Genomic DNA, 23,475 nt, shown 5'->3' on the forward strand with positions numbered 1-23,475 from the left:
AAATATATGAAATTCAACCCACTTAAAACTATACTTTATTTCTAACATTTACCAATACAATATAAATCCCTTAAAACTACCTTTGTTTTCCTGATAGTATCTTTACTTTGATCATACTTCCACTTCCACCATATGGACTGCAGCAGTTCAAGAAGACAACGCACCACTGCCTTCTCAAGGGCAATTAAGATGGGCAATAAATGCTGGCCTAGCCAGCGACGCCAACATCTTTTGGTTGAATGGAAAAAAAATACTTAAATATTTATTGCGCCAGCTTGTGATCAAAATCAAATTGTAGGACTTATATTCATTCCAGTGTCCTTGACTGCTTGCTTTAGCTGCTTTGAATCATCTGACTTTGATTTTCTTTCATAGCTACCTAAATTCCTCCTTGTTTTAACCACACTTCTAATCCTGTAGCTCTTGCAAACTTTTCCTTCTTTTGTCAAGCAACTTGAATCGCTGGACTCCAAATTCCTTCTCGGCAACTTGTTAGTGCAATGGCTCGTGTCCCCTATTGTTTGCAAAAACAGTCTATTAAACTTAGAATGTTTATCAGGCAGAAGCAGATCAAGGCAATTTTATCCATTTTCATCTTCTATAAATCTACCACCTATTTTTGTTGACTGGGTCAATACCAATGCAAAGCGGTTTGTTGTCCCAAACAAAAACATCTCTTCGATGAACATATCCATAATCCTCAGCAGCTAATCTCCTACAATATTTCCTTTCCAGTTAGATTTTGCACTTCAGGCGAAGGGGGTCAAAGGGTATGGGGTGAAAGCGGGATTAGGTTATTAAGTTGGATGATCAGCATTGGTCATAATGAATGGCAGAGCAGGCTCAAAAGGCTGAATGACCTCCTCCTGCACCTATTTTCTATGTTTTCTCCAATCCTCCCTCCTTGTAGTGGGGATCTTCTGACAAGAATATCGTACAATTTTTGTTTTTGCAGAACACAACAATAGGTCACATCCCATGAATCATTGGATGGCAGAATACATCAGCCAATAGTTCTTGTACTTTTACCTGATGTAATTGCCACCTACACGCCTCCAACTGTACTATCCGTAACAGTGAAGTAAATTAAGATTTCACACTTCACCATACTTCCTTCTACAAAATTTGCTGAGTAAATTTTAGCTGAATTATGTCTGCGATTGTTTGCAAAAACACAGTCTATTAAACTTAGAATATTTATCAGGCAGAAGCAGATCAAGGCAATTTTATCCATTTGCATCTTCTTTAAATCTACCTCAGTATTTGAATTCCTAAATGAGAACATAAGAAATAGGAGCAAGAGTAGGCCATTCAACCCCTCAAGCCTACCCTGTAAAATCATGGCTGATCCGACTGTGGCTTTAACTCCACTTTCCTGCCTACCTGTCCCCGCATACCCCCACCCCAAATGTTTGACTCCCCTGTCAATCAACAATCTGTTTAATTCAGCATTGAATATGCAATATTTTGTAAATAAGCATTGACTCTTGATGTTCTCTGCTTCACTTCCAGCAGCTGCTTCCTTCTGTTTTTTTTGTCAAAAGTTTCTCTTGGAATTCTCCTCTCCATCTCCTCCTTCTACTTTGAAGATAGAGTAGAATAGAACTGCCCATAACTTGCCTCAAATTGACACCAAATGATGAATTTTACTCAGGAAGTTTAAAAAAAGATTTTTTGTGTGAATTCACAACTTGAGGATAGTGCAGTCCTCTCAGTTTTGATTGTGACATATTGCTGAAGCAGAACAAAATTAACTCTACATCTTTTTTTATTCTTTCATGGGATGTGGGCATTCAATGCAAATCTCTGATTGCCCTTGAACTGAGTAGCTTGCAAGGCCATTTCAGAGGGCAGTTAAGAGTCTACCTCATTGCTGTGGAGTTACTTGGCCGCCAAATCAGGTAAGGTAGCAGATTTCCTTCCCTGGAGGACATTAGTGGGTTTTACGACATCTGCAATGCGTTCATGACATCATCAGACTTTTACTTCCAGATTGTTATTGAATTTCATCATCTACTGTGGAAGGTTTTGAACCTGGATCCCTAAGCATTAGCCAGGGCCTCTAGATCACCAAGCTAGTGACAATATCACTATGTCACCAACTCTCCCTTTAGCCCATTTATACCAGGCCTGCAATGCTTGTAACTAACACGGTGAATAAAATGTTCCTGACACTTTCATGAGCACAAAACTGATAAAACGTACAGTTGTTATTAGTGTCACACAATCAGCAAATCTAAAACCAAAGACCCTTCAGCAAGCATTAGTGCCTGCTGGCAAACTTAATCAGCAAAGTAGAAATAACACAACGACTGAAACAGTTATTTAGGATGGATAAGCCTGCCTTGGCTATAGATCTAAGCTGGCTGAATAGTAATAAAAGATGCATACAATGTGTTCATTGGCAGGGGTGAAGAATAAATCTGACACAAGAAACTGAACAGCAATGGGACAGCTTAGTATTTACATTATGTTGCCAGTGATGTACCTGCTTGGAGTTGTTCTCCAATTTCTGTACGAGATCATCCCAACGCTGAGCAAATTCCTCAAGCCTCGCCTGTAACTTCTGAGCTACAACCTTATTTTTCAATGTCATAAGGAGATCCTGACAGAGGGCACAAAGTTTATCCATGATCTGTCGTTTCATCTCCAGCTCTCCTTTCAGAATCTGTTGATCAGGAAAAGAAGGAACTAAAAGGGAAGCCAACAAAGTATGGATTACACTACTCACAATACATGTAATATCCCAAGACTAACTGAAAATACTGCATTTCTTTAGTTCTGCAGTGAACTCTAGTTTCTCATAAGATACAAATAATTTTGTAATAAAAAGTTGTAATTGAACTTTCCAGTCAAAATTGGACTTATTTCAATTGACAGTTAAAGTAAACTAATAACTCTCATATAGATATAAAAATTGTCTAAGTCCAGAATACTTCCATGGCATTCAAAATAACTTTTGCCTTTGAGGGTTCATGTCTATTACTTATATTGTTCAGAAAACCGACATGAACCAAAACCAACATTGTGACATTGTATGTAATGTCTGGCACATTAAGAGTAAATGTGATACTTAATTCTACCACCAGATGGAGCTGGGGAGCAGACATATAAAATGGAATGCCTATTGGACTTCTGGGAGAAGGTGTGAGAAGGAATAAGGAGAAGCTTAGAGTAGGTGTTGAGTTAAGATCGATCAGTGGTATAGAGTTCTGTAGCATAGATATAGTATAGTCTTATTTATTAGTTAATACCTTGTAACATGTTCGAATCATAACTTGTGCAGTGTAAATAAACTAGCTTTGTTTGACATCATAGCCTGATGGTCTTTGGCTACACTGCAACTTTAAGCCATCCTGAGAAACTCACCAAAGAACATCACATGCCACCAGGAGTGGAAATATTAAAACCAAGTTCTCACATGGTACCAGGTAATGGTTACTGGGTAGTACAGAATAGAGGGGAAAAAAATATTCCCCAAAAAGAACATTCTCGGAGAAGAAAGCATTTTTGTTTTGCAGATTTAGATTGACAGTGTGGAAGCCTGTTGCATCTATCAGCTCAGACAAGTCGAAGCTTCATGGAGGGATTGCAGACTCCAAAGCAGTTCAGGAGTTCGGGAAATAGATTCCAATTGGAAAAAAACCAGTTTAAATTCTACCTCTCAGCCTCCGACCTCAATGCGGCCAGTGACAAGCAAAAGATTGCATTGTTACTACTAATGGCTGGACTGCTGGCTAGAGATTTATTTAATTCATTCATCTTTGAGAATGATGATGGTAAAAATAAGTTTAATGTGGAAATTGAAAAATGTAATCAGCATTGTGAGTCTCAAATCAATGAAAATCTCCCAAAAAAACTGCTCAGAGAAAAGGAACTAACGTTACAAGAATCTAAAAATAGAAGTTCCAAATTGTTTAGTGCGGGAATGTGGCACGAAAGTACACACTGTGGTTGATATCATTGAAGATGTGGGGCAGCTAGAAAAACAGCGCGCTTCAGAAGGCGGCTATTTTGCACAGGCACACTTGGGAAGAAAGCGCGATCCGGAAGTTGACCATTCTGCGCATGTGTATGACCATGTTGCGCATGCGCACTTGAAACAAATAGCGCACACTGGAATTCGACAGTACTGCGCATACGCATGACAAGTTTGTGCATGATGTCAAGAGCATGATGACATGTAGACGTTGTGGACACGCACACTCAAGAAACAAAATGCCCAGCAGTCAGAAGAAAATGTGCGAAGAACAGCAAATTTAACCATTTTGCCTCGCAATGCAGAACACTTCGGAAATCTCAACGAAGAGCTGTAGAAGAAGTTTACAGCATGAAAGAAGAAGTAAATTTAAACAAATTCAAAAATACAGCGGATAAATTCGACATTGTAGAAAATGACTCAGATTTGTAAGATATATTCGGGTTAGATGATTCTTGTAAGTAAAATGATTGATATAATAAATAGAATTCCACTAAAGATAGATGGAACCAATAAATGGATGGAATTGCATACCGGTACAACATCGGATAGCAGTAATCTGGCAAATGGTGATGCTGATACCATTGAAGGCAGATGGACAATTCCAGTGATGCTGAATGCCACACTAATCAACTGCAATCTCGTCACAGGAATTAGTGCCAATCTCCTCAGCCTCTCTGATTTGAACCGCCTGAGAGTTCAATCAACCATTTTTGATTGACCGAAACGACTCATCACCTACAGTGAGATTGTGATTAAAACACCAGAGTATGTTTCCTAGAAGCATAGGTGCACAATTAAAGTATCATTGTGCAATTCGCCATTGTGGACACAAAGCGAGGGTCCATATTGGGAGCAAAAGTGTGCAAAGCCCTGAACCTTGTTGAGTGATTGTACGTTCCAGACAGCGTGAAGACAGAGGATTATTGTAACTGGCCACGAGATATGATGTAGTCATCCGATGAGGACAGTGGTGAAACAGATGGTGATCCAGGAGAGGAAGATTATAACGGTCCATCCAGTTTATTTGCAAGTAGTGACAAAGTGATCACAAGTAGCATACAATCTGTGCAAGACAACGACGAGACTGACAGTTCTCAACTGGACTGTACAGAGGCTGATAATGAGAGTGCACCACAGAACAAATCAGTTGAGAGCACATCAATTGTGAATAGCTAACAAGAAACTGAAGACATCTTGGAGAAGTTGACTCCAGATAAGAAGACAAAGAGCTCAAAGATACCTCAGAAAAACTCAGATACGTCAGATAATCCAAAGTGAACTGATAGTAAAACGTTCAAAAATGAATCAGATAAGCCAAAAGGAACTGATCTTGAGAACACAAAGAATAACAACAGAAGAGCAGAATTTACACAAAGGTACGACTTTGAAAACAAAGAACTAGCCAACCCAGTGCAATTCAATGGAAACAAAGTGTTGGGACTTGCAGTCACATTTGACAAACCATGCAGTATGGAAAACAATCCAGATAGCAACCGAGTAAGGGACTGCGGAACATTATTTTGAAAAAAGCATCATTCTGACAAATTTGAAGAGTTGGTACTTGCTCCAAAACCAGAAAGCAAACCTGTTTTTCCGACAAAGGAGACAAGAAATCGACTCCATACGCACAGAAAAAAGACCACATCAGACAACAAAAGTGGTTTAACCAGTCGAAAACCTGATCGATTGAACTGATGACTTGTTGGTTATGTACCACACTACCCCAGTGAATATTGAGTACTGACATTTATCAGCATTTATAGAATCATTGCAATGCAGAAGAAAGCTATTCAGCCCATGAAGTCTGCAGTGACACTCTTAAAGAGTACCCTACCCAGGCTCATGCCCATAACCCCATCTAACCTTTGTACACTAAGGGGAAATTTAGCAAGGCTAATCCACTTAACCTCACATCTTTGGACATTGAGAGGAAACCAAAGCACCCGGAGGAAACGGCAGTGGCACGATGGCACAGTGGTTAGCATACCACCTCAGGCCAGGGACCCAGGTTCAATTCCAGCCTTGTGTGACTGGCTGTGTGGACTTTGTATGTCCTCCATATCTACGTGGGTTTCCTCCGAGTGCTCTCATTCTAGGAAACCCGTGCAGACACGGAAGAATGTACAAACACCACACAATCACCCAAAGTCGGAATTGAACATGGGTCCCTGGTGTTGTGAGACAGCAGGGCAAACTAGTGTGCCATTGTGTTAAATATGTTTCTGCCTTGTTTACTTAAATTATCTTATTCATTTATAATTATCTCAATTAAATGTTGTGTTCTAATGTTTCAGTAAGACATTTGTGGACGTTTGTAAAGTTTAATGTAAAACATCAATTAACAAAAATTATTTTATAAATAAAAAAAACATTGAAGCCAGTTAACATTTAACTTTATCACTCTTTGGTGGTGATATTTGAGGTTTCAGTGAAGCCGGAGCTCATGGAGAGGAGGAAGGCCGATGTTGTGGCCTTCGCCTCTCTGATTGCATGGCGGCGAGTTTTGCTGGAGTGGCGGTCGGCGTCGCCATCGGGGGTGGCAGCATGGTTGGGTGACCTGTACAACTTCCTGCGTTTGGAGAAGATAAAGTATAAGTTAAGGGCCTCAGCAGGGGAGTTTGAGAAAAGGTGGGGGATGTTTGTGACCGTGTTTGAGGAGCTGTTCATCACAGGGGGGTGGGGGGAGGGGGGTGGGTGGTGGAGGGTAAAAAAGGGGGAAATTCTGTACAGACTATATAACTGATTGTTGGGAGGTATGTTTCCTGGCGTGTTTGTTTGCTATAACCTGTTTTGATACATGTTTCTAATAAAATACATTTAAAAAAAAAACATTTAGCTTTATCAGCTGAACAATGACATCAAACTGCCTCAACTTTTACAAATTTCTTGCAATAAAATACATTTTCTCACTTAAACACAACAGTCCCGTCTATTTGTAAAGGGGAGGGAGGGAACCAGAGGTGGGGAGAAGGAAGGGAAGAGTGGTGGGGGGAGAGGGCGAGGAGAGGGAGGGACGTGGGGGCAAGGCAATGGAGGGCAGAGGGAGGGAAGGGGGAGGGGAGAGTTTTGACAATTGTTAATTGACAAGCTCAGTGTCCAAAAACAGCAGCTGCTGAGCGCAGTGCCTTGGCACATATCTCCTCTGACATAATTTCAGGATGTCCTTTGGCAGTACACTCTTAGGGATGGGTGATTGGGTCTCTGCAAACCTGTCAGACAGATAGTTCACATTAGCTTACAGGAGTCTTGCATACATCAACTAAGGCATTAAACTTTGTAAAGCATTTGAAGTAATCATTGAGGTAATCACAGGAAGACTCATCAACATCTCAGCTTAAAATACATTGCAAACTCCAAATGTACTTTGACTCTGAATCAGCAGGGAGGACAGGCATGCTAACATTAGTGTCCTTAAAGGAGTCAATAGCACCAGTATCGAGGCCATGATCATCCGAAACCAACTCCATTGGGCCGCCCATATGCTTAGGATGTCAGAGTCCTGACTACCAAAGTAAATCTTCTTCACCCAGCTCAAGGAAGGATCCTGAACAAGAGGAGTACAAAGGAAGCTCAACAAAGGCACCTTGTGGGTTTACTTCAAGAAATGAAACATTAATATCAATGCTGCGGAGACATTTGCTCAGAAGAGGCCTACTTGGAGGATCCTCCTGATTGAAGGGTCACACAATTTTTCGAGAACACCATATGGCAAGAGGAGGCCCAGAAAACGAGCCTGTGAAAGGAATACCTGCGACTTGCGTCCAAGTACCAATTCCACCTTTTGGAAACTATTTCCAAATGAATGATTGAAGATACGACTCATGAGCCACGCAAGGACAAACAGAATCCGTGGCCAGCAACACTGATTATCTTAGGTGGACAATCATACCCGTTAGCGAGTGATCACTGAATTCTATCCATTACAGTTCCTTTAATGGAATTAACAGCCTCATGACAAATCAAAGTTCAAAAAATATATATATCTTCCTTTCATTTTGTTTGCATTTAAAAATATTTATAAACACTAAACACTAATAATCTAAAACTTTAACTGACCAAAAAATGTGTCCTGCCTCTGCTAGGCTGAAAGATTTCCGTGTAAATAAAAAGATGTAAAAACTCACCAAATGTCCAGGAAAGTGGCCCAAGTTAGTGCTGCAACTGGATTTTTCATTCAGCAGCGCAGGGCTTAAGCAAACAAAAAAAAAAAAGAATACTGGCCTCGCGCTTCCAGCATGCATGCCTGAATGCCCGCATTTCCGGGTCGTCATGCTGCGCATGTGCGGTGCACCAGAAACATAAGTTGCGAATCCTGCAGGAAGGTGCAGGTTATTTTTTCCCCCACTCTCCCAAACCTCTGACTTTACACAATTTAAGGATCCAGAGGCCTATTATACTTTTACCCAAGTGCTCATTTGTTATGGGCTTCTAATGCATTCTGGTCCCTACTAAATAGATGGCTACATTATGGAGTTGCATTGGACCTGGTTATCCCGCAGTTGAGATAGCCCTCCCAGTGCTTTTGGTAGATGAAACATCATTCCATATTGGAGGAGTCAAAATTATGTTGCAGAGTATTGATAGAATAAAAATGACACCGCAGTGTGGCGGTGCTGATAAGACAAGTCAAAAATAAATCTGCCAGCCATCAACATTAGAGTCTATGAAGTCCTGCACAAACAGTATCCCTGATAATCAAAGGTCTGCCTCACTTATTTAGGGATAAGAAACCTTTCCTGACTGACCTTTTGCTTGTTTGTTTTCCCCAAATCAATCAAGATAAGGCTCTTCCCAAGTGAGGTGTACGTCTTAAACAGCAGCTGGCTTGTGTTTTCTCAATGGATGCTCTCTGTCCTGCTAACTGTTTCCTGACTTTGTTTGAGACACATTTTGCCTTTATTAGGCAGCCAAAAACATGATCAGGACACTGAATACAAGAGATTTCAACATTTTGATCCCCGCTAAAAGTATCAAATAGAAAACAGCAGCAATAGAACAGCCATAATGTACTGCGGGCAGGCTAAATTGGTGCAGTGCAGGACTTACAGCCCTCACTGGGAAGCAAGTCATACCCTCAGGTGCCGCTGGCTAATCAGATTGGCTGACAGCTCCAGCAGTCCCAGCCGGCAGTGTCAAGAGTGATTTAGAGGATATTGCTGGGACTGCAAACAGGCCCAAAAAGAAAGCCCAATGGATTCTGGAGCAAGATAAGTCCAGGATTTTGGCGGAGGTGAGGGCGGAGGGGGCAGTTTGGGCAGTATATGGAGGTGAGCGGGGTGTGGAGGTGATGTTTTTTAACAGTACTGTCTTGGACGAGTTGCCCGTGATGCGCAAAGGCATCTGAAAATAGTATCCCCCCGTCTTTCCCACCCATCAAAAATGTTGGGTTTTGTTGCTTTAAAGATGGCTGCCTACTCCCACCAGACTGCCTACACCAGCTGCATTATGGTGTCACAATGTATAATTGGGATCAATTGGCTTGTAAGAAAGCTCAATTAACTCTTGATTATTTACTTAATTATGGTCGGCGCTTGTCCACCTCCATCCTGTGGGAGGGGAGATTGGGGGTGGGCAGGACGGTAGTGTGAGTTGATACCTGCCCTAATTTGCATGCCCTCCTGCCAAAAACAACAGACCCAGTGGGCACAAGAATGTTGTTGGAAATGTTGTTGTTTTAGAATGTTGTGGATTGTCTCAGCCGGTGTGATAGAATTTGTCACAGCTTTTAAAAATGTGAGCAGAGTTTTCAGAGCAGTTTGTTGAATGTCGATTGGCCTGAAGCCAAATCAGAAACATAAATATTCGTTACAATGCAATTTGCATACTTGATAATTAACCAAATGCATGAATGAAAGATTACTTTCAATAAGTATTGCACTCACGGCTAATTTTCTCAAATTAGCGACCATTTCATTTTGGTCTCTGAAACCAGTTGTCTGAACCTTATTCACTGATTCCTCCTTCTCCATCAGCCATTCATCGAAAAGGCACTAGAACAAACAGGAAGGTTTACATTAATAACACTGATATTGGAGGTGGCAGAAAATGAATCAATAATTAATATATCAGATGCGTTTCTCATAGTACATGCAGAAACTGTATTAAGCCAGCAGCAAACTTTAACATTTTATTTCAGAAAAATACATGGAAATGAAGATTCTTTGTAGTAAAGGCAAAATGAAATGTAGCACCAATTTACCATATTGAGTAAGCAGAGCTGATCTCCAAGAGTTTAACTGCGGTAAGTTACCCGCTGGTTTTCATTGATCAGCCAGTTACTATGATTAGGTGTTCAGCATAAGGAAATCACATGCTTGCTTATCCAGAAAGTTGATATAGTTATAGCATAAAACTATAGTCCTAATTTCCCAAACCATGTCAAATAAACTGAAAATTCCCAGCACTTAGTAAAGGGCTGCAGCAAAACCCAGAATACTGGGAACTGTCTCCAAATATTTTCGATTCATAGCGATCGGCCTTGCTATTCTGTCTTAAGTATGGGAACAGAATATTTATTTTAGCCATATGAATTTATTTTTCGAAGCAATGATATGACCAGAGCTTTTGAATACCTTTGCACCATTTTCAGCTCATGGCATATGGATATATTTTGTTTGGGCCACAGGGATAAGGAAAAAAATTAAGTTTTCTTAATACAGCACCATAATCATTTTCTCAAAAACATTTCAGACGGCTTTCACGATAATTAAAAACTTTGGAGACTTCCGGTGTTGGCCACGGAGTGAGTGGTCACATCGAGGGCAACTCCTACTTAAAGCCACAGAAAAGAGCCCATTTTACCCAATACTGGGTGGAATTTTGATGAAAAGACGTAGGTGAATGTTGGAGCAGTTTCCCCCGGGAGTGGTATGTCTGCTGGTTACCAGATCCGGCAGAAAACAGATTTGGCTGAAAAGATGGAGCAGACTTGTGCTGCAGCAAGAGCAACAACGACTTTAAACATGCAGGTGGGGGAAGGGCTGATGCAAGCTGGAAGACTTCAACTTGACTTGATGGCCTTAATTAAAGCTGAATTCCATCAGCAGAGGAAACAAATGCAGAAGGATCGCGGAAAGGCAATCGAAGAAGTGGTAGCACACCTGAAGAGTTCTTTGGAACGGGTGGAGAAGTGTTTGGAGGTGCAGATGTCGCAGATTCAGGAGATTGAAGGAGTGATCTCGGACCACAGCGATCGTGTGAACACTCTGGAGGCGGAGGTGGGTCTCTTAGGAGACCCCTGTAAAACGCTGAAGGCAAAGGTGGAGGAGCAGGAGGATGTTTCGAGAAGGCAGAACCTGCGAATAGTGGGCCTGCCTGAAGGAATGGAAGGTGTGAGTGCCACGAGGTACATCTCAAAGATGCTGGCGGGGCTGGTGGCAGAAGGGGTGCTAGATAAGGCGCCTGAATTGAACCGAGTGCATAGGTCCCTGAGGCAGAAGCCCAGAGCTGGGGAGCCATTGCGGGCAGTGATCATGAGGCTCCACAAATTTGAAGAGAAAGAGAAGATTCTGCGATGGGCAAGGGAAAGCATACCTGCGGCTGGGAGGGGAGTAAGGTCCAAATTTATCAGGACATTGGAGCCGAGTTGACCAAGCGACGGGCAAGCTTCAACAAGGCCAAGGCGGTGCTGTACCAGTGAAATTATGGGTGATGTTCGGAGGCCGGGAGTATTATTTCAAGACGCCAGAAGCAGTTGAAGGCTTCATTAAGGAGCATAAACTGGTGGGAACTGAGTGGACAATGCTTGGGAATCGGGGTGCTGGCACTGTGTAATGGTTGGGAGCATGTTTGAAGTGGAGGTAGGGATTTGGGAATGTTCATCTTTTTGGTGGGGGGAGGGGTTTTGCTGTTTACTGTTGGAATTGTAAGGGGTGGAAAGTTTATGTGGGGATGAAAGTTCCCGTCTCCCCGTCCTGTTTTCTGGGACTGTTTATGTTTAACATTTGTTTGTTTGCTTTTGGAGAAGGCTGCCTGGAGTTCAGGAGAAGTCTTTGTTTGGTGGAGGAGGATAAGGTCACCAGGGAGACTTCCTCCTTGAGCTGAGGAGTGGGAGGGGGAAAGGGGAGGTCATTGGTAAGTGCCTTTGGGCAGGGGCTGCTGTGCTAGCAGGCTATGCTGGTGAACAGAAGTGAGGTGGTGGGGGAGAAGCCCAAGTGGGGTGGCTGGGGAGGGGGAGGTGGAAGGGGGGGGCTGGGGGGGAAAGGGTGGGGGAGGGTTGTTGCAACGTGGCAGGGGGTGAGAGATGACATGGTCATGGGCGGAGATAGGGGCCATCTGGTGATGGGCTAGGTATAGGGTGGAATTAAAGGGGCGGGAGTTAAGTGGGGAAGATGACGGACGGTAGAGGGGATTTAAAGTGGAACATCCAGGGACTGAATGGGCCAGTTAAAAGGTCACGGATGTTCGCGCACCTCAGGAGCTTGAAAGCGGGTGTGGTCTTTCTGCAGGAGACACACCTCTGTATGAAGGACCAGGTTAGGTTAAGGAAGGGGTGAGGCGGGCTGGATGTTCAGTCAGGGTTTGTTTCAAAATCGAGGGGAGTAGCGATTTTAATGAGCAAAAAAAATGGGATTTGTGAGGGCGAAGGGGGTGAACAATCTGGGTGGGAGATATGTGATTATGAGTGGGGCATTGGAAGGGACACCGATGGTGTTGATAAATGGGTAAGCCCCAAATTGAGATGATGTGAGTTTTATGAGGGGGTTGCTGGCAGCGATCCCGGATTTGGCCACGCACCAGTTGATCATGGGAGGAGAATTTAACTGTGTCCTAGAGCCGAGGGTTGATAGGTCGAGCCCCAGGTCAATGGGTAGGGTACGAATGGCAAGGGAGCTGGGGGGGTTTATGGAGAGGATGGGTATGGTGGATCCATGGCGCTTTCAGAACCCAGGGGGAAAGGAGTATTCTTTCTTTTCACACATCTATAATGTGTATTCGAGGATTGATTACTTTGTAGTGAGTCGGAAGATTTTGGTTGGGGTGGAGGGAGAAGAGTATGTGGGGATAGTTATCTCGGACCATGTGACCCACTGGCTAGAGATTTTGTTTAGATCGGGATGAGAGCAGACACTGGGGTGGGGGTTTGACTCGGGGTTGTTCGCGCATGGAGGTTTTTGTGATAAGGTGCGGGCAGCGATTAAGGAGTATGTGGAGTTGAATCAGAATGGGGAGGTGTCGGCGGCCATTTTTTGTGAAGAACTGAAGGCAGTGGTCCGGGGTGAAATTATTTTGTTTAACACCCGTGCGGATAGGGAAAGGGGGGAGGAACATGACCGTCTGTAAGGAAGATAGTGGGGGTGGACAGGGAATATTTGAGGGTGCCCACCGTGGAGGGATTGGCGAGGAGGAAATAGTTGCAGGGGCAGTTTGACAGGCAGACAACAGTGAGGGCAGTAGGGCAACTGTGTAGGGAAAAGAAAGTGCAATATGAGTATGGGGAGAAGGCGAGCCACATGCTGGCGCACCAGCTGCGGAAGCAGGCTGCGGCCAGGGAAATATTGAAGATACGGACTGGGGCTGGGGATGTGGTGTCAGAGCCAGGGAAGATAAATGACGCATTTAAGGAGTAATACCAGGGACTTTAAGAGGCAGATCCGGGAGGAGAGGAGGGGGACATGGGACGGTTTCTGGACAAGCTGGCATTTCCCCAGGTGGAGGAAGCAAAGTGGCAGGCGTTGGAGGAGTCCCTGGGGCTGAGGGAGGTGCTGGATAGTATCAGGGGTATGAAGTCGGGGAAGGCCCCTGGGCCGGATGGCTACCGGCGGAATTCTATAAGGAATTTGCGACGGACCTGGCACCACATCTGTTGGGGGCGTTTAATGAAGCACTGGAGAAGGGGGTGTTGCCGGAGACGATGACGCAGGCAGTAATCGCACTAATCCCGAAAAAGGGGAAGTACCCTGGAATGTGGGTCCCAGAGGCCCATATCACTATTGAACACGGATGTGAAAGTATCAGCTAAGTTATTGGCGGGGAGGATGGAGGTATGTGCCCCAGGGGTGGTTGCAGAAGATCGAACAGGCTTCGTGAAGAGCACACAGCTCACGAGTAATATAAGACGGCTGTTATTTGTGGTGATGAATCCGTCGGTGGCACCGGTACCAGAGGTGGTGATGTGCATGGACGCGGAGAAAGCATTTGATCGGGTGAAGTGGCGGTTCTTATTTGAGGTTTTGGGAAGGTTTGGGTTTGGGCTGACATTTGTGGCATGGGTGCAGTTGCTGTATGTGGCACCAAGGGCGAGGGTCAGGACGAATGATATGAGCTCACAAAGCTTTGTCTTACACAGGGGTATGAGGCAGGGCTGCCCGCTGTCGCCGCTGGTGTTTGCGCTGGCCAGAGAACCATTGGCAATGGCTCTCAGAGAGTTGGCAGAGTGGCGGGGGATTATAAGGGGACAGAGGGAGCATCGGGTGTCGCTCTATGCCGATGACCTCTTGTTGTATGTTTGCGATCCGTTCAAGAGTATGGGAAGGATTATGGGCCTGCTAGGGAGGTTTGGAGGATTCTCGGGGTACAAGCGAAATGTAGGAAAAAGCAAGGTATTCCCGGTGAATGAGCTGGCACAGTGGGCTAATTTAGGGGGGATGCCATTTACGGTAGCGAGGGATAGGTTTAGATATTTGGGGATTCAGGTAGCGAGGTAATGGACGGGGCTCCATAAGTGGAACTTCACAAAGCTGGTGGAGGAGGCCAGGGAGGATGTTAAGAGGTGGGACACACTGCATTTAACATTGGCAGGGTGGGTCCAAGTGGTGAAAATGAATATTCTGCCGACGTTTTAGTTTATCTTTCAAGCTCTCCCGATCTTTATACCAACAGCCTTTTTTTCGGAAAGTGGGCACGATCATTTCTGACATTATATGGGCGGGGAAGGTGCCGAGGGTGGGGAGGACCCTGCTACAGAGGCAGAGGCAGTGGTGGTGGGGGGAGGGGGAGGGTTGGCATTGCCAAACTTGCTTCATTATTATTGGGCGGCGAATGTGAACAAGGGGCAGCGGTGGTGGGAAAGAGAAGCGGTAGAGTGGGTTAGGATGGAGGAGGAATCTTGTAAGGGGTCTAGTTTGAGGGCTATGGTGATGGCAGCATTGCCAATTGCTCTGAGTAGGTATTCAGGGAGCCCCGTGGTGCAGTCCACGTTAAGATGTGGAATCAGTTGAGGAGGCATTTTAGGGTGGAAGAGATGTCGGTGCTATCGCCGCTGTGCAAGAATCATGGGTTTGAGCCCGGGGGGGATGGATAGTGTATTCAAGAGGTGGAGGGAAGTGGGGCTGGTCAAGGTGAGGTATCTGTATTTGGAGGAAGGGTTCGCCAGTCTGGAAGAGCTAAGGGAGAGGGTACAGCTGCCAAGTGGGAGTGAGTTCAGGTATCTGCAGGTTAGGGACTTTGCACAGAAGGTCTGGAGGGGGTTCCCTAGGTTGCCGGGAGCGACTGCTGCTTCCAGATGTGGAAGGGGAGGGAAGAATTGGGTATATATATAAGTGGCTGGGGGAGCAAGGATGTGAGCGGGTGGTGAAGATCAAGCAGAAATGGGAAGCAGAGTTGGGATAGGAGATCAATTGTGGAGTATAGAGTGAGGCACTGCGTAGGGTAAACGGGACCTCCTCCTGTGCAAGGATGAGCCTGAAAAAGTTTAAGGTGGTGCATAGGGTGCATATGACTCAGGCAAGAATGAGTGGGTTCTTTCAGGGGGTAGCAGATGAATGTGAAAGGTGTGGGCGGGGCCAGCGAATCATACATACATGTTTTGGGGTTGCGAAAAATTGGGAAGATTCTGAGCGGGAGTGTTCGCAGTCTTCGCCAGGATAGTGGAGGAGGAGGTGGACCTGGACCCTTTGGTGGCGATATTTGGGGTTTCAGAGAAGCTGGAGCTAATGGAGAGGAGGAAGGCCGATGTCTTGGCCTTCGCCTCTCTGATTGCACTGCGACAAATTTTGCTGGAGTGGCGGTCAGCATCCCCACCGGGGGTCGTGGCTTGGTTGGGTGGCCTGCACAACTTCCTGCAATTAGAGAAGCTAAAGTATGAGTTAAGGGGCTTCAGGGGGGTTTGAGGAAAGGTGGAGATGTTTGTGACTGTATTTGAGGGGCTGTTCATCGTGGGGGAGTGGGGGGGGTGAAAAAGGGGAAAATCTGTACAGACTGTATGGTTGATTGTTGGGAAGTCTGTTTCCTGGGGTGTTTATTCACTGTAACCTATTTTGATACATGTTTGCAATAAAATACATTTAAAAAAAAGAATAACTTTGAACTGCATGAATTGTAATTATTAGCAAACATGGCTACAACCGTTTTATATAAAATGCCAAAAAAAATCATGGAGCGTAATGAAGAGTTGAATTATTTTCTGTGGAGCTGGTAGGTTAGGGTTAGATGGGAGGGTTAACTCTAATCCTAACCCTAATGCAAAATTGCTGTCCACGATGCCAGGAAATTCCCTGCCCTTCTTCAAATCATGCTGTGGGCGGATGGACGAAAGCTTTACCATTTTAATGTAACAGGGGTACTATTATTAATTCATTGGCAGTGATGATAAGGGGTTCACAACTGCCTTCGAATTTGCTGCCAGCTCATGCAAGAGGGCCATTACCAGGGGGAAGAAAAAGTCCACAAGAGGCCTTGATTGCATTGGAAAACAGAGTCAGATGGAGCATATATCTACCACAATCAAAAACAGCTTTTGGTTAGCGACAGGTGTAAGAAAAGTATACTGAGATTGACCACAGCGAATGTGAAGAAATGTGGTTACTTCAAGATATTTCCACATGATTCCTTTACCAGAAATCTACTTCAATATGAACTGAGGCTGTGCATCTGAAAGGTAATTGGTAGGGTAAGCTACCTGTTCTTCAGTAAAGTACTGCCATTTAAAAAGAATCTCTTGCAACAGTACCCAGCGCTCCTCGGTCCATTTGCATATCGCTGCCCATCTCTCGCCAAGAACCTGCAACACCAACAGAGTATTTCAGAAAATTATTTTTTTTAATGAATATTTCAAGGTTAAGCTGTTGCCCTAATTCTAGGCATTTCCAACATACACAGAATCCCATCAGAAACATCACTAAGGCCTCAGATTCGCTCTGTTGTTTTGGGGGGACGCAAACATAACTCTCAACCATAACCGACAGCACTCCACCAGAACGGGCAAATATTCCGCCTTTACCTCGATACATTATCTCTCAGCTTTCTGTGGGCATTTTCAGGTGTCACATTTGGAGCGCAACCTCTCCCTACCCCCAAACAAGGCCAATAACATGGTGGAAGAAGGTTAAGGTGAGCAGTTCTTCTAGTTTAAGGAGGCTAGAGACCCCACTATGTTGAGACATATAGTACCCAAAAGGCAAAAGTGAGTCCCAACATGTAATGGATGGAGGGAGATGGGTTTTGACATCCAGGCTAGAATCATGGGTTGGAACACTGAAGATAAAAAAGAAATACTTTTAAGATGCTTTCCTTAAATGTTTAGAAAACAGCACTCACACTTAGCTGCTGTGGCTACCATTTATGCTTTCCCACTGAAAGCAAAATTTGGCATCTCCAATCTTCCACCTGCATTTCTCAGGTTATAGATGCACCTGCACCATCATCCTCCCTACTCCCATTCGCTCAAGTACCACCAAAGGTATACCCCCACATGTAGACTCCATGGTGACAACAGCAGAGTTCTGCTCTTGCTTATACATTTAAGAAAAAGTGAAAAGTACCTTGACTTAGTCATTTTATTGGTGCAATTGTATTTGTAGCTGAATGGGTAATGGAGGGGATACAGTAGTCAGAAGTCGAACAATAATGGGATACCATGATGTGGAGATCCCCAGGTTAAAGAGGTGTGAATTGTCTCAAGCCAGGACAGTTGGTAGGATTTCGCAGGCCAGATGGTGGGGGATGAATGTAATGTGACATGAATCCCAGGTCCCGGTTGAGGCCGCACTCATGTGTGCGGAACTTGGCTATAAGTTTCTGCTCGGCGATTCTGCGTTGTCCAAGGCGGCCTTCAGGACAATTCACACCTCTTTAACCTGGGGTTACCCCATCTCTGGATCTGTAAAGATTTAATCACCTGCTAATGCTCGCATTCCTAGCATTGTTTGGCATCTTTGAATTTGTCTATAGATGTGTTTCTGGAACAGACCTCTTCATTCACCTGAGGAAGGAGCAGCGCTCCGAAAGCTAGTGACATCGAAACAAACCTGTTGGACTTTAACCTGGTGTTGTAAGACTTCGTACAATAATGGGATAAACAAGACATTAAGGGCGTTTGCTTACTACATTGCTTGTCTCTTTCAATTAGGTGTCAAAAGTAGAGCAACAAGTAGGAAACTCTTAGCTTGATCTCTATGGTGGGGAAGTTGTTAGAATCAATCATTAAGGAGGGGGTGACTGAATATTTGTAAACACATAGCTCAATCCACCATTGTCAGCATGGTTTTATGAAGGGTACATCATGCTTGACAAACTTGCTTGAGGATTGGCTGAACTTTACAGAAATGGGGATAAATGGTCCTCTAGCTGGTGAATAGTGAGTAGCAGGGTACGGCAGGGGTCAGACCTCGGATCTCAACTGTTTACAATCTAAATAAATGATCTGCAAATAGGGACGGAGTGTAACATAGCAAAATTTGCAGATTATACAAAAATAGGTGGGAAAGCAGGCAGTGAAGAGGAGGTTTACAGATGTATAGAGATAGGCTAGCAGAATGGACCAAAATTTGGCAGATGGAGTTTAATGTGGATAAGTGTGAGGTTATGCATTTTGGCCGAAAACAGAGAAGAAAATTATTACCTAAATGGAAGGCAGATTCAAAATGTGTCTTTGTTCATGAATCGCTGAAAGTCGGTATGCAGGTACAGCATGTGTTAAAAAGGCAAATAGAATTTTAGTGTTTATTGCAAAAGGACTAGAGTATAAAAGTACAGAAGTGTTGTTGCAATTGTATAGGGTGTTGGTGAGACCACACCTGGAGTATTGTCTCCAGTTTTGGTCTCTTTATTGGAGGAAGGATGTGGTGACATTGGAGTAAATTCACCAGATTAATTTCAGGGACGAAAAGGTTGATGTATGAGGAGAGATGAGTATTTTGGGCATATATTCACTGGGGTTGAGAAAAATGAGAGGGGATCTGATTGAGGCATATAAAATACTAAGAGGAATTGATAAAGTAGCTGTAGACCAAATGTTCCCCCTTATGGGGCAATCTAGTACAAGAGGTCACAGATATAGGTTGAGAGACTGTAGATTTAAACTGAGAAGCAGAGGAACTACTTCTCACAGAGAGTGGTGAATTTGTGGAACTCGTTGTCCGATAGTGCAGTGGACTTTTCTAATTAGAAACACGGTAAAGCGATATGAGGAACAGCAGGGAGGTAGACCTGAGGCCAGAAATAGATCAGCCATGATCTGATTATATGGAGGAACTGGCTCAAAGGGCTGAATTGCCTACTTCTGCTCCTAATTCCTATGTTGTTTTTTAAAAATAAATTTAGAATACCCAATTCATTTTTTCCAATTAAGGGGAAATTTAGCGTGGCTAATTGACCTACCCTGCACAACTCTGGGTTGTGGGGGCAAAACCTACACAAACACAAGGAGAATGTGCAAACTCTACACGGAGAGTGACCCAGAGCTGGGATCGAACCTGGGACCTCGGTGCCATGAGGCAGCAATGCTAACCACTGTGCCATCGTGCTGCCCCCTATGTTCTTATGTTAACAATTTTACATTGGTGGAACAAAATGTTCTGTAAATGTACAATTTTTCAAAAATGTGAACAGAATGGAGCTTGATTACTTTCAACTCCAATTTTCTGTGAGCTTCTTATTCAAACTGCGAGAATCCATTTTATGGGCTTGCATGAAACTCAATTCACTTTTTAAATTTCATACACTTAGGATTTTGGAGGGAAGTTTTTTTCTTGCTGAATCTTTTTGCTCCACTTTAGTAAACTAAATAAACACTAGAGGCTGGACAATGATGCAAAATGGAGACCAGCATTTACTTCATTTATATGAAATTGCAACAGCATTACTACAGTGGATATGAAGGGGATAACGCACAAGCATTTCAGAATACAGATTGTATTTGCTTCAGAAATAAAATTCCACACAAACAAAACAAACAATAGAAAGAGCAGTTACGTACAAAGGTCTGCATTCTCAAGGTAGTTATAAACTTCAAGGTCGTTAATAAATCAGGAATTATTACCGAGAGGGAGTTTCTTCCTGATTCAATGTGATTAACAGCACAATTTATCAACACAAACCAATAACAGAAGAGAAAAAGTACAGGGGAAGTGCTTCCATTCAAAAAAAAGTACATCACAGTTAAATATTCTGCCAACAATCTACATACCAACTCATCAATACTTTAACACCAGCAGTCAGCATTTACCAAGTTCCATCCATGTGCGAGATTTTATGTTCCTCGACGATGGGTGTGAAGTTGGCGTGGGGGTGGGGGAAGGTAAAATCCAATGGGTGTTGTGCCCAAAATCTCCTGCCCCTGCACCTCCTCAATCATATGTGTGGCGGGGGAATCACACCCTTCCGCCAATTGAAGACTTTAAGATCTCCTCCTTCTCAAGGTTGCCCTAAAATATCTTGCAATTCTCTTCTGTACATGTATAAAACTTGTACGAGTGCACAATCACATCTGTCTCACACTAGGTCATGAATGGCCAGTAGGAATTAATGACCATTTAAAGGCCTCATCCCACTGCTGTGGACATGTTACCTGTGGCAGGAGTAGGTTCACGTTATGTGTGAAGCCTGGTAGCTTTAAGTGCATAGGATTAGGGTTAGGGGAAAAGAGTGTGGAACCTCCATTACAGGCTCTCTGGGTACATCGGAGACCCCACCAAAGTCAATCTCCTCCAACTATCCTCCCTCTCGGCCTGTTGATCCTGAATCCCCGCACCTTGTCAGGACCTACAAACCTGAACTAACTCCAAGCTCCCAAATGTTAAACCAATGGGGAGCGGGGACCACAATACACTTAAATCCATCCCTAGCTACCCAAGATCTTCCAGTCCCACCGATGACACCCCTTTTGTGGGTTTCTCAGTGGGTGGGGTGCATTCAATGGGAAATCCTATCGACAGCTGCGGCGCCAGAAGATCCCGCCACCGAGTAACATACCACGGGGAGGCCAGAGAAACTCGCTCAATATCTGTAATCTCATTGCACTTTTACTCTTAAAATTTGGACTTAGTTTCAATTACACTTTAAATGGACAGCTTCTTCTGTTTTCAGACGAATTTCTGGAAAGCATACATTTCCCCACCTTTGCTGAATCAACTTTCTCTCTATGGAAAGCAGGGGACTGGAATGCTTTAGATTAAAGACTTTAATGGGAACAATCTTTTTTCTAATTTTGACTGTTTATCTGCCAAATACTCTTTGCATTGCTCTCATTTTGTAAATCAAACATTTTATATTTCTAAATTTAAAAAAAATAAATTTAGAAAACCCAATTATTATTTTCCCAATTAAGGGGCAATTTAGCCCGTCCAATCCACCTATCCAGCACATCTTTGGGTTGTGGGGGTGAAACCCACGCAGACATGGGGAGAATGTTCAAACTCCACACGGACAGTGACCCAGGGCTGTGGTTCGTACCCGGGTCCTCAGCGCCGCAGTCCCAGTGCTAACCACTGTGCCACCGTGCTATATATAAATAAATTCAAAAATTCATCCGAAAATTCTACTCCCAATTCTCTTCCCATTCTAATCTAATGTGGCCCATTCCCATTTATTTCGTCTATACCGGCATTGGACACTTTGCCAGACTTTGTTCATCATAAAAAAGGATTTATTTCCAAAATTTATAATCATTTAATGTCCCTGAATTGCTATACCCTCCCTAAAGTAAGATTAGAATGGGAAGAGAATTGGGAGTAGAATTGGCTGGATGTCCCCCTTCCGTTTTTTACTTGGTAAAAGATATTTAGCGTGATTTAGCACCCGCATTCGGCACGAGCGCCAATGGTGACGTGGGAGCAAAATATCGCAAGGCCTGGAAAATCTGAATCACACAAGGATCACACATGCCCAGGAAGGTTGGGAACCTCATTTAAATATATTTCGAAATAATTATCGTTCACTTACATTTGGAATTGCTGTGACATTGACGAGGTTTACAATTGCTTTTCAGAAACAGAAACCAGGTGAAGGGAACCTTCCAAGTGTGCACAGGTAAATATATTGCCCCCTGTCCTCCCCAGGGGGAAAGGGACAAAAACAAAAAGGAAATCTACAATTGGAAAGTGGATTTGCCTTTGGCCATAGCAAACGTGGCTTGATCTAATAATACTAGAAAAATGAAGAGCCTGGTGATACAAAAATTGATGGTCTTAATCCGAATGATAACCATTTTAACCTCTGGATAAAAGCAAATTACAGTGGATGCTGGAATCTGAAACGAAAGAGAAAATGCTGCAAATCTCAGCAAGTCTGGCAGCATCTGTAGGGAGAGAAAAGAGCTAACATTTCGAGTCCGATGACTCTTTGTCAAAGCTAACAGACAGAGAAAGTGGGAAATATTTATACTGTGGAGTGAGAATGAGAGATGAGTCATAGAATATCTTGCAGTTCTCTTTTGTGCATGCTTGAAGCTTATGCATGTGCATAATCACATCCGTCTCACACTGGCTCATGAATAGTGGCCAAAGGAATAGGAAAAAGAGCTCTCCACACTGACCTTGTACATATCAACTGTCAGTTTTCAATGCCCAGAGCTGACATTCACACAGATGCGTTAGCATTCACTGTCAAAATGACAAGCTCACAGTGAAATTGCACCAAGTGACATAATAGAACTTCAAATCTTCTGGGAGATATACTGTTGAAGCTTATCATGTAAATTATGCTGAAAAAACTAAGGAATACAATGTACATCAGGGGCAGATAGGCAACACAGACTAAGGTGATGTACTGGAATGAAGTAAAATATACAGCCAAGGAGCGGATATCTACCTGTCAATCTGAAGCTTTTGTTTGTTGCTCTAAATGACAGTGGAAATTGGACGGGGACGGGATCGACAATGACCATACAAAACAGCAAAAGAAACCATTGATTCATTCTGAAGCTGCATTCATGGATTATATTTGAACACACATGGGTTTTTCAGAACAAACTTATCGCTTCTATCCACAAAGCCAGATGTTATAAATTTTCATTTCCTTCTGCAAACCATCTCGGGTTCAGTGCCATCGGATACTCCCATAAGTGGATTCCGGATGTTAATTGAATCCATTGAAATTAACTACATACAAGCGGAGGTCATTGATTGCATGGTTTCCTGAACACATATAAAGAGACACTGACACAATTGGAGTGGATTCAAGATATATATAATATACACATGTAATGTTTCACCCTCTGAATAAATGTATCCCAAGACTGGCTTTGCATTCTTCCTTCACCAACTGGCAATCTGGAGTACAACACCAGAACTCAAATTCTAATGCTGATTCAAACATTGCCCAAGATATGCAACAAT

At 43.6% G+C, this 23,475-nt stretch overlaps 1 protein-coding gene across 15 annotated transcripts in view; it reads right to left on the reverse strand.

The window, feature by feature from the left end:
- Nucleotides 1-23,475, reverse strand: part of dmd (dystrophin) — a 3,042,490-nt gene that overhangs the window by 1,887,664 nt on the left and 1,131,351 nt on the right. For all 15 annotated transcript variants that reach the window (XM_072513983.1, XM_072513987.1, XM_072513978.1 and 12 more), the window contains 3 exons: nt 16,821-16,922; nt 9,865-9,972; nt 2,489-2,668 (listed from right to left, as the gene is read on the reverse strand). In XM_072513983.1, coding sequence (XP_072370084.1) covers nt 2,489-2,668; nt 9,865-9,972; nt 16,821-16,922 — 390 coding nt within the window. The remainder of the gene's footprint in view (nt 1-2,488; nt 2,669-9,864; nt 9,973-16,820; nt 16,923-23,475) is intronic.

The sequence above is a fragment of the Scyliorhinus torazame genome, chromosome 8 (assembly GCF_047496885.1).
Source record: "Scyliorhinus torazame isolate Kashiwa2021f chromosome 8, sScyTor2.1, whole genome shotgun sequence".
In the NCBI taxonomy this organism is placed as follows: Eukaryota; Metazoa; Chordata; class Chondrichthyes; order Carcharhiniformes; family Scyliorhinidae; genus Scyliorhinus; species Scyliorhinus torazame.